We start from the raw sequence: 12612 nt of genomic DNA, 5'->3' as shown, positions 1-12612 counted from the left end.
AAAAAAGTACTTTGGACCACTGAGCAACAGTCCAGTGCTGCTTCTCTGTAGCCCAGGTCAGGCGCTTCTGCCGCTGTTTCTGGTTCAAAAGTGGCTTGACCTGGGGAATGCGGCACCTGTAGCCCATTTCCTGCACACGCCTGTGCACGGTGGCTCTGGATGTTTCTACTCCAGACTCAGTCCACTGCTTCCGCAGGTCCCCCAAGGTCTGGAATCGGTCCTTCTCCACAATCTTCCTCAGGGTCCGGTCACCTCTTCTCGTTGTGCAGCGTTTTTTGCCACACTTTTTCCTTCCCACAGACTTCCCACTGAGGTGCCTTGATACAGCACTCTGGGAACAGCCTATTTGTTCAGAAATTTCTTTCTGTGTCTTACCCTCTTGCTTGAGGGTGTCAATGATGGCCTTCTGGACAGCAGTCAGGTCGGCAGTCTTACCCATGATTGCGGTTTTGAGTAATGAAACAGGCTGGGAGTTTTTAAAAGCCTCAGGAATCTTTTGCAGGTGTTTAGAGTTAATTAGTTGATTCAGATGATTAGGTTAATAGCTCGTTTATAGACTCTTTCATGATATGCTAATTTTTTGAGACAGGAATTTTGGGTTTTCATGAGCTGTATGCCAAAATCATCAGTATTAAAACAATAAAAGACCTGAAATATTTCCGTTGGTGTGCAATGAATCTAAAATATATGAAAGTTTAATTTTTATCATTACATTATGGAAAATAATGAACTTTATCACAATATGCTAATTTTTTGAGAAGGACCTGTATATTGATATCTGATCACAGTCCCCTGACCATGTCTGTTGACTTCTCTCTTCCTAAGCGGTCTTATTCCCGGCGTTTTAATCCATCTCTGCTTAGTAAATTTGTAGAATACATTACTACCAAGCTGAAAGAGTTTATAGAGTTTAACGATAACAGGGAGGTGTCAGATTCTACTCTCTGGGAGACTTTAAAAGTGGTTATAATATACGTGGGCATATTATTTCTTATGAATCTGCTTCCAATAAGGAAAGAGAGAAGCGACTTCTAGAGATACAAACTGTTCTTCCTACCCTTGAATTGGCATATCAGGAGTCAAAATCATCTGAGGATTATAACAAAATAATGAAGCTTAAGTACGAGTACAGCTGCATTCTTGGTGGTCAAATAAACAAACTTTTTTTGAGAATGAGGCAGAGCAGAGACACTTTGAAACGGGGGATACGCCCGATAGGCTCTTGGCGCGACAGGTGACAGCTCAAAGTGACTCAGGCTTCCAGGTCGATCTATAGCATTAAGTCTAAAGAGGGAATCCTGTTAACTAACCCCAGGGACATTAATGTAGAGACCTCTGTTCATATGCCAATTTGTTACAATCAGTCCTTTTTACCCCCATGGTCTGATAGAACTTACCTTGTCTGGAGGGAGAAGGGTTTAGGTTCCATTAACGATCTTTATGTTGAGGGACAGTTTGCATCTTTTACGTAAGTTTAAAATATTCTAACTGACCCCCCAGCGTGAGTTTTTCAAGGCGACCGTTATTTAGAACTTGTCACTCTAATGTTTCCATGGTGACGCGTCATTGCTTGTCACGTGACACAGCGCAACCACAACACTGCGCTGAATGAATGATGATCTGCTTTTATGTCATTTTCCCTTTTTTATTAAAAATATTCACACATTTATTAGCTATAGCATGAAACACTGATATTCCGATTGTCAAATATGTGCAAGTGGATGTGTTTTGTTGTTTAAACACCTTTATAACGATCGCGTTGGTTGAGCTGTATGCGCGATGGGCGGCGCCATGTTAGTTTGTTTCACAGTTCAGAGAATGGGATCTGTTGGATTTACAACACGTCAATTCCTCAACTTCTCACGAAATACATGAAAGTAAGTGGCCGGTGAACTGGGAAAAGAATAGGGTCAAATGTAAAGCTACTTACATAATGTGTATCTGATATGAATAAAACGTGTCGTCCTAGTATAATGTAAAGGATTATTATTGCCGCTTCCATGCTTCCAATCATTGTTTTGCTAGTACTTGTGTGTATTTAAATATCTGAAACCTAAAATAAACATTATGTGGTTGAAAACACTCAATAGTTGTGATATATGACAGCACTGAGTGCGTCCTTCTCTGGCTCAGCGCCAGCAAACGCGGGAAAGCACATTTGAATTTAGCAGTTGATCACGTGATGCACTGAACGTTCTAATCACACCGGTGTAATCGTACGTGCAAAAGGGTTCAGAGAGAAGTTTGATTTGCCTCATGCACATTTTTTTTTCGTTATTTACAAATCAGACATTAGGTGAAGTCCAAAATTTGTAATTTTGAACTCCTCCCGGAGAAACATGTCTTCTTCGATGTTTTTTTTTTAATCCTCCTGACTCTAGGCATCTTATTTCTAAATGTGTTTGTTTATTTGGAAGCTGCCTCTCAGGCCCTACTGTAAGGTTTAAAGAGGATTTGAGCTCTCCGATGACACGTGGGACAGGTGCTTAGCTACAATACATGCCTGTTCAGTCAACAGCAGACATCAACTGATCCAATTTAAAGTTATCCACCGCTTACATTACACTAAATCTAAGTTGCATACAATTTACCCCTCTGTTTCACCAATGTGCGACAGGTGTAAGGTGGCAGAGGATACAACCTCTCATGCTTTCTGCTTTTGCCCTTTATTTTGTGGTTTTTGGTCAAGCATTTTTGACTGGTACTCCAAGGCTTACAATATGCCTCTTTCACCGGATGCTGAACTTGCCATCTTCGGCCTCTCACATCGTGCCTCTTGCCTTTCAAGTGCATTGCAACAGTCCTTAATGCTGGGTATGGTCGTGGCTAAGAAACTTGTGCCCAAGAACTGGAAGTCACCCTCGCCTCCTTCCTTCCAGATGTGGATAATGGACATGATCTTTGTCATACAGATGGAAAGACTTCGACTTTTAAGGACTGATTCTTTGGAAAAGTTTTCCGCTGTTTGGGGTCCATTTCTCGGGCATGTAGACAATTTAACAACTCAGTCGGCCCCCGGTGACTTCTCTAAGGTTTAGGCTGTATATCTCTTCTGGGCACATAGTCTGTGATGCAGCTTTTTACTAATGCACTTTTGTATATTGGTCTTTTTTTTCCTTCTCCTCTCTCTTGTGTGTGTAGTCCGAGCCAGTGTTGTTTGTTTTGTGTTTTAACTTGAAAAATCCTTTAAAATAAAGTATACAAAAAAAAAAAAACACATTTAAAAAATAGTCGTGTTTCCAAACTTTTGACCGGTAAAGTGTATATATGTGTGTGTGTGTGTATATGTATTTCTATTGTATAATAATCAAAAACGACTCATTCGTTAAGATTTTTAAACCCTTTATTTTATTTTCTCAGTGGTGTTTCTGCTCCCATAGTCTGTCTGAAGGCCTGATTCTGCCCGTGAGAACACAGATCATCAGTCCTCAGCCTGTCTCAGGCTTTTACAGCTGTGGACATCATTATCGTCCCTCTGGGCAGAAATAAGGTTATGTACAGTACAGTGAGAGCCAACTACTGGAACCGTTCACTACTCGCACTTACTCTGAACTTCTAAATGCAGATTGTTCAATCAGTGTCTGAACTGAATAATGCCACTTAAATCGAGTTGCTGAATGTGTGGTGAACTATTTTTAAGCACTAATGTGGCCACATTTAACAAGGAGAGGGACTTTGGCTCAGTTTTAGTTCTCATGGTAATTGTACAAATCAACCAGTTCTCACAATGTTGACATCCTACACCATGGCTCTTATGTAAAGGGTTACAGATCTGTGTGCTGGGAATCCACATCCGACTGGTGTGTATCAGTCTCAGTGGGCGGACTGGTGGACGGATGGCCCTCAAACGGACTGTCTTTGGCTGGAGAGAAGCGAAACTCCTCGGGCACTTGATCTTCGGGATTCTCTTTTTTATAAAAGCCCAGTTCTGCCAAGAGTTTGTGTATCTCAGCGCGAGTCATTTCAGATAATGGGATTCTCTGGAAGAGAAATACACAGCACCATTTATCAGTGAAATGCATGGGTTATGAAGACACGTGCTTAATAACAATACAAATGTGATGTCTTTTAACATTTAAAGGATGAATCTATGCATCTTTTGCCCCCTCTAGTGGTTAAAAAATAAAACTGCATGAGTCTTGAGGGCTTTGGCTCTGCGTGGATAAATGTGGTTAGATTCACTGCTGGATACAAATACACGTGGATACATGACATCTTAGATCATAAATTTTTTATTTTTGTTTCACAACTGGTGATTACGGGTGGTTTCCTGATTTTAATGATTGATATTTTTATCTCGTTCGTTGTGACAAACCTAACAAGCGAATCACGGGTGACGTACAGCAGATTCCCGCGAAATCCGTCCCGACAGCTCGAAAATTAAAAATAAATTATTATAGGGTTATCAAAGTATATTTTTTAATTTAGAAAAATTACATCATCCACCTTATTTTGCAACGCGGAAGTTAGCCGTTTTCTGTGAATGTGCGAGCCTTCCGATTCATAGCCGCAATGGCAAAAAATTAGAAGAATAACAAAGCGCAGTAAACGGTTTTCTCTACAAACCAGTGATTATAACTACAACAATACATATAAATAATAATGTAAGAAATTCCCTTTTGAAATATCAAGGAGCATAACGAGCTGTTTTGTAGCATAGCTAAAAGTAATATCTTGAAGCGCCAATGGACTTGAAGCCTCGACTGGCTCTCGACACATTACATTTTTCAATAGATGCTATTTATATTCATAAATAAATACTTAACAGATTTACTTAATAGATGCTATTTATTTAAGTGCAAGTAGCAACAGATTATATGTACACTGTTAAAATAGCTACTTAGCCTACTTTCTTTGCAACGTGTAAATATAGTTAGATGCTATTCACACTTATAAATGGCAGATAAGCTACTATTTGTTGTTGTAGGCTACATTAAACGGTATGTCTATGCAATAATAGCAGAGTGTAAATGATTATATTTATTCAAGTTATTAAATGGATGCCACCTTATTTGGACAATAAAGCTATCCCTATATATCTAACACTACCCGATAAACACTTTATTATTTAAAACACTTTAGACAATTTATTTCCTTTATTCTTTTTATTGAAAATGAATGCCTTTCCTATCTGATATGTGATGGGAAAAGAGGGTAGAGCGGGTTCAGCAAAAGACGGGTTTGGACGTCAAAATTCTCTGTTATGCGTCTTTGAGTCAGAAATTTTCGCACTTTAAAAAATAAATAAGACCAAACGTTGTCTCAATCACGTTTACACACTGCCTCCGGAACTATCATCCATCATAAAATAAATTGTTTTTCGCATCCGTAGCAAGCATTTTGAGAGGCGTTTTGACACTCACACAAGAGTCAACGAATAAGGAAAAACGCATACGAAAATTCGTGTCCGAAATTTTTGCACGTTAAAAAATAAATATGACCTCACGTTTTGTCAATCACGTTTACATACTGCCTCCGAAACTTTCATCCGTGATATAAAAAAAAATCGTATCGGGTTTGATTTTCTGAGTTTTTCGCATCCGTAGCAAGCAGTTTGAATTATGTTTTGACAATTCAGAGCCACCGAATGACGAATACGAAAAAACACATACGAAAATTTCGGACCCAGTGACCCTACACTAAAGGCCCTTGCACACTGAAGGCCATTGCACACTGAAGGCCATTGCACACTGACGGCCATTGCACACTGACGGCCATTGCACACTGAGTCCGAAATGTTCGTATGTGTTTTTTCGTATTCATGATTCGGTGGCTCTGAATTGTCAAAACACCATTCAAACTGCTTGCTACGGATGCGAAAAACGCAGAAAATCAAACCCGATCCGAATTTTTTTATGACGGACGAAAGTTTCGTAGACAGTGTGCAAGCCTGATTGACATAACGTGAGGTCGATTTTTTTTTTAACATGCGAAAATTTCGGATGCGAATTTCAGACTCGTTGTGCAATGGCCTTAAGTCCAAAATTTTCATATGCGTTTTTCCGTATTCTTGATTCGGGGGCTCTGAATTGTCAAAACACCATTCAAACTGCTTGCTATGGATGCGAAAAACGCAGAAAATTGAACCCGATCTGATTTTTTTTATGACGGACGAAAGTTTCGTAGACAGTGTGCAAGCGTGATTGACATAACGTGAGGTCAAATTTTATTTTTTACCTGTGAAAATTCCGGATGCGAATTTCGGACTCTGTATGCAATGGCCTTAATACCACAGTTAGAGATCCAGCGTCTTCCGTTATTTTGGACCAGACGTGAGTGGGCGGAGTTAAGGCCATTGCACACTGTCCCCGAAATTTTCGTATGCGTTTTTTCGTATTCGTGATTCGGTGTCTCTGAATTGTCAAAACACCATTCAAACACCATTCATACTGCTTGCTACGGATGCGAAAAACGCAGAAAATCGAACCTGATCCGAATTTTTTCATGACGGACGAAAGTTTCGGAGGCAGTGTGCAAGCGTGACTGACATAACGTGAGTGTTTTTGGGGTTTTTTTACGTGCGAAAATTTGGGATGCGAATTTCGGACTCAGTGTGCAATGGCCTTTAGTGTAAATAACCTCTGCCAACAAGGTGGGCTATTTGTACTTGTAAATAGACACTCCGGTTTAGAAATGGCTGCGCAAACTCTTACGAGAAAAATAAGGTGGATTGTGTATCTAGACAAGACGAAATATTTAATTGTCTTTTAAAGACGCAGGAAAACGAATAGGTGACGAATACTCCGCCTACACTGTAAAAAATGATTTTTTGGTAAGGTAAATACTACTTTTAAAAAAAACAATGTAATTTACAAGAAAAAGTTAGTTCAGGCAAGAATAAAAAAACTAAGTAAATTCCATATCAGTACTTAAGTCAAGCGAGTAGAAATGAAAGCGTATATATCAACTCAATAAAATTAAGTAAAAAATTACTCAACTTTTCTGATACTGGGGTTCCCATCATGCACTGGACCTTGAATAATTAATGAGGTTCATTTTTCACTGGTTTCCAGCAGTATTTACACTGTTTTATCATTGCTTTTGTTGTCAGGATTTAGTAACTTGCCATTTTGTTACATTTCGAGTAAATTTTCGACTCAAAATGACACATTCAAACACAAAAACGATCCATCAAATGTTACCGTCATTATGTATTGTCTACCAAGTATTGAGGTCTTTGCATTTTCACATCATGCTTAAATCTGATATGATGAAGTGTAAATTACTTAGATACTCTAAGTAAAACACATACTATAAATGACTGGTATAATTCAATAAAATTGTTTGAGTAAAATGTAATGCAAAGGAAATCTCAACTAAAATGATATTAACCTTTAACTAGCCAAGTTAAAAATACTTATTTTCTTTGTTACTTTCACTTAACTAGGTTAAGTAAAGTTTACTTAATTCCATATTCCAAGTAAAATTTAACTTAAAGATTTCTAATTAAAGCTACTGATGAATATGTTTAGGTTTTTACTTGGCAAATCTTTGTAAATTTACTAGCATTTTCTGAGTGGAAAAAGTTGCCTAGCTTTTTTCAAGTAAATCCCACTCCAAATTTTTTTCAGTGTATAACTAAAGGTGTAAAAAAACTCTAACTGTGCAGCAGACATATCATGCAAGTGGCAATTCCCAGAACAGGCTTCTGTGGGTTACACTCAGAGAACAAAGCAAGTGTATGTGGTTTCTCTACACTGGAATAGAACTGGTAGTTTGAAATTGCTAATCCTTGTTTTAAAATTATTTCAAAATGATACGCATAGACATGTTTTACTTACATCTAGTTCTTCATAGTAGTGGTTGAGAAGGACGAGTTCAGGGTCGGCCCCAGGAATGTGCTTCATTACCAGGTTGTGGCTGAACGGATGAACATTAAGGATGTACCAAACACTTAAAGCTGTCTACTACCTCAGATATCAGAAATAAGTGCTGAGAATTACACCTGTCTCTGTCACAGAATTAGATTCTGCACACAGAAAACAAACAAACATGTATTTGCATTCCAGGTGAAGAACGAAAAGATGGAAAGGTGAGGGATGTGGATACACCGCTGGGTATCAGGTGACAATGACCTGAACAACTGAAAGTTAATCGTTTTAAATCTGTAACTCTGTAAAAGAACAGATGGTAACCTGATCTGCTGTGGCCTGAAGTGCATGTTGTAGCTTGAGAACTGAGGTAAGAGCTGCATTAAACACAGGGAACTGGAAGATGAGAAGGGAGTGGAAACAGTGCCAGACAAAAGACTGTAAAAACATCGCTGCATTTCAGAATGAAAGATGTTGTTTTCTAGGTTATATAATCTAGCTTAAACATACGGGTGAAACCCGGAAAATTACAATATCGTGCAAAAAGTTCTAATTTTGATGATTATGGCTTCCAGTTTATGAAAACCCCAAATTCAAAATCTCAGAAAATTACAATATTACATGAAATCAATAAAAAAGGGATTTTAAATACAGAAATGTCGGCCCTCTGAAAAGTATAATCATGCATATGTATATAGTTATATATACTAAATATAATATTTTCACCTTTTAATTTGAATTACTGAAATGCATGAACTGTTGCACGATATTCTAATCTTTCGAGTTTCACCTGTAAGTTACATGTAGAACATTGTGGAAACTTAATATTATGAATACTGTATATGGATGAATAAATAAAACATGAATAAATGGATTAAAGATAAAAGAAATTAAGTTAAAATTTGTTTATTAAGGAGCCACTTTTATTATTTTTGTGATACAGTAAATTTCTAGAAACGACAATTCAAAATATGAAAGAATGAATCATCAATTAAAAGAAATCACTTTAAAAATTGACAAATGAATAGATTAAATTATTTAATGTTTTAATATGTAGTTAAATGTATAATAAAACAGAACGTAAATAATTTTAAAAGCAACTTTTATTGCAATAAAAAAGCATTTATTAATTGCTTTGCCAATTCTGTTTAAAATATGTGGAAGCAACAAATCAATGTCCCCGAATTAGAAGAAACTTTCCTGTTATGCAGATAGTAAAAATATCATTCTTTATTGTTATATATAAAACAACATTTTTAAATATGTTCATTTAAATGGTCAAATTGTAATGGGCTGTTTACACGACACCGTTTTCAACTAAACAACATTTTGGCCGTTCATTTACACGACAGAAGTGTTTTGGGGGCCTGAAAATGCAAACTTTTAAAAACGGGGTTCAAGGTGCAAATTTTTGAAAACAATATCGTTATCGTCTCAATGTAAAACTACTCAATGTAAAACTGTAAACTATTAGCGAAAACAGTGACATCATGCGCATGTGTATTACGCATTCAGCCTATAGGCATGTAGTGCTTTTTTTTTTCTTCAAAAAAGAAAAAAGGATCCGTGTGAATGGGGATTGTTTTGACAACGCTGTCGTCAATACGCGAAAAACGCAAAGGAAAAACTTTTCTGTTTTTAGCAAACCTTTGTCATGTAAACGTACGCTTATTTAAATTTTTATTGGGAATCTTGTGCTCCATAACTGATTGACTGGTCATGTGGTGATTATTATAAAGGATACTAAAGAGGAATGTCCTGGGTCACAAAGGCCTTGACCTGTAATGAATTGGGAGGAGAAAAAAGAAAATAATTCCGCATAACCAGCTGAGTTGATGTTAAGTTTTTAGTAATACTTCATTATTATTATTTTGTCTACAGAAAATATTTAAGTCAATATCACAGTACTTACCTCCCTCAGCCTATTCAGCTGTCATCCACCACACGTCTTAAGGAGAAAGTAAAAAAAAGAGAAGATATGAATAAATGATTAAAATCTGGAAACTAAGTGTTGTATAAAACTAATTTGATCAGCCACGAGTGCTGACATTTAGTACAACAGCACTGGGACTTCTCAATGTCTGCGATCCAGATTTTAGTGGATTTTAGCCAATTTTAACATGATTTCCAGTCACACACATGCAAACTTGATGCTTTGGCATACAAAAAAATAAAAATGTGTAAAATTGCTGTTGTACAAAACTTTAACAAACAAGTTAATATCGAGTAACTTACATTTTAGACAATTTATCAAGAAAGTTAAAGCTGAATTAGGCGTCATGCATCTGTGAATAACACAGTGTTTCGTTCCCGAATGATTCCGAGATTTTGAACAAATAGTTGAGTGAATAATTCACTGACTCATATAGACAATCATTCGTCGCCACCTACTGGTGTAATGTGTAATCTGCAGTAAGAGTCAATGACAACTACCTACAACTGAAAATCTGTCTGGAACACAAAATGAAAACAGTGAAAAGTCTCAATGATGTTGTATTGTATATCAACAGTCAGCCAATCAAATTCAAAGACCAGGATTTTTTGTATATTGTTTTTCTAAGCTTTTGTGGTATTTTTATAAGGGGATTCGATTGTTTTTCGTAAAGGCTTTCCTCAGGTGATAACCTGACTTTTATTTTGACACGTGAATATTATACAGACCAATATTTTGACATTCAATTTGAACGAATGAATGCGGCAGCAAATGTAGATTTCATTTTAGTAACGTTATCGTTCAGTAAAATAGTGTGCATTGACCCAGAAACAAACACGCAAGCTTATAAATATTAAAGACTAAAACCCTGAGATACTTAGCCATTACGAATCACTTATTATTCACAAGTGAGACATGACATTTGCTAATTATTTGTCCTGAATGTCTCCCTTACACCAGGGATTACACGTTCATGAAAAACATTGCGCTGAAACGTCGTAGCGTTGCTATTCTGAACGCATTCATCATCCGTCCGGAGACTGAAGCTGAATGAAATGCTTTACTCACCTCCACTCTGGCCTTCGCAAGACCATTGAGTTTTTTGGTGTCCACTTCATATGATAATATGAAGGATGGAAGCAGGGCAGTGAAGATTATCGTCCACATGCTGAAGATGCTCGAGCTGAAGCTTCTGTCTGTCTCTCATAGACTCTCCACACACTGACTGACTCTGCCACGTCACGGAGCTCATATTTCTCTCTTTCTCTTTTTTCCTGCTGTTTTTGAACGGAACAGCTATCGCTATCTAGAGGCAGAGAGAGAAATTCCCCATAAGGGTGAAATGAGACTACGGATTTCGTGGTAAAATGATAAATAAATAAAAAATCAGTGTTTGGTTTTGGTTTGTGTGACAGTATATCATTTGTTCGTGTTTGCAGAGGCGAACCAACATTAAGTGAGGGCCCCAGGCTAAATGAATCAATGAGGCCCTTCTAAAAGAGTTTTTTGTTAATATATCTTTGTTACCTATAGAGATGTAATTAGAAAACGTAGTCAGAACATAAATTGTATTATATTTTAATTAACAAAATGTCAATCTTCATCAAAATACAATATAATTCTCAAGAAACAGTACATACTGTACATCTTCATGTTTATTATGGATTGTCACCTTAAAAATACTGCTTACGAGCCTTAGCTATAGCAAATGCTGTCATTATGTCCTCCATATCCAAAGACCTTCGTATGTTCCGTTCAATGGAAATTAGCGGCAGTGCTGAGATCCTCTCTTGGTTTATTGTTGGTTTTCATCTTGGTTTGTATTTTCTTTAAAATCATCATACAGAAAAGTTACAGAAGAAATACTCATACATGCATACACTTCACGTATTTAGAAAATATATAATTATACGCTGAATATACATTATATACACGTGAAATCAAATGTATATTTTTTGAGTGCTCTTCCTTCTTACATTTTTAGTCTTTATTTAAAATATCTCCCTCTGCGGTATCTCTGATGACGTACATTTTTCTTGGGTCCCACTTTATATTAAGTGGCTTTAAGTACTATGTACTTACACTGAAATTAATAATTTGATACAATGGACTTATTGTGTACATACATGTTTTTACATTGTACTTATATTTTGAAAATACCTGCATGTAATAACAGCTGTAATTAATTTATGTAATTACATTTGTAATTACTGCGAGAGATGGGGATTGGAATCTCTGAAGAGATTTGGCAGAATGGTTTAGAGGATATTGATAAACAATCGGTCAATACAAGATTATGCCTCATTCAATTTAAGGTCTCACATAGATTACATTTCTCAAAAAAGAAATTACATAGGATTTTCCCCAAAGTCTCGCCTCTTTGTGGTAAGTGCAAATCAGAGGAAGCTTATTTAGCCCACAGTTTTATTTTCTGCCATAAAATACAGGGATTCTGGTGTGAGGTTTTTAAAATACTTTCAGATGTACTTAATGTAAACCTGGAACCAGACCCAGTGCTCATTATATTAGGACATTCTAACCATATATATCCGTTGAACAGTGCCCAACAGAAATTTCTTACATATTGTCTGATAACAGCCAAGAAACTGTTACTACTGTTTTGGAAAAAGGTTTACCCTCCTGATGCTAAACTATGGCTTGAGGACCTGATGTCTACTCTACACCTGGAACGAACTAGATACCTTTTGAAAGGCAACATGGGACAATTTCACAAGATTTGGGATCCTTTCATCTGTTACCTCAATAGGAATGTTATTCTTTAATGCAATGTATTGTAGGCTGACTTAAGAGCAGTGTATTAATGTCATTGGATTGTATACTAACAGGCGGGGATGGGGTGTTGGTTAT

The 12612-nt window shown here is 36.9% G+C and overlaps 1 protein-coding gene across 1 annotated transcript; it reads right to left on the bottom strand.

Moving 5' to 3' along the window:
- Positions 1-3325: 3325 nt before the first annotated feature.
- selenom (selenoprotein M) lies at positions 3326-11026 on the bottom strand. Its single transcript, XM_077206737.1, has 5 exons — positions 10813-11026; positions 9724-9759; positions 9556-9590; positions 7782-7860; positions 3326-3980 (listed from the first exon to the last, which is right to left on the bottom strand). The coding sequence occupies exons 1-5, from the start codon at positions 10909-10911 to the stop codon at positions 3765-3767; spliced, it is 465 nt and encodes a 154-aa protein (XP_077062852.1). The 5' UTR covers positions 10912-11026; the 3' UTR covers positions 3326-3764.
- Between the last annotated feature and the right edge of the window lie 1586 nt (positions 11027-12612).

This window comes from Siphateles boraxobius, unplaced genomic scaffold (assembly GCF_051911475.1).
Source record: "Siphateles boraxobius isolate OS27281-9 unplaced genomic scaffold, OSU_SipBor_1 56, whole genome shotgun sequence".
Lineage (NCBI taxonomy): Eukaryota > Metazoa > Chordata > Actinopteri > Cypriniformes > Leuciscidae > Siphateles > Siphateles boraxobius.
Note: the sequence above shows the minus strand (reverse complement) of the source record. Positions and strands in the feature narration are given on the sequence as shown.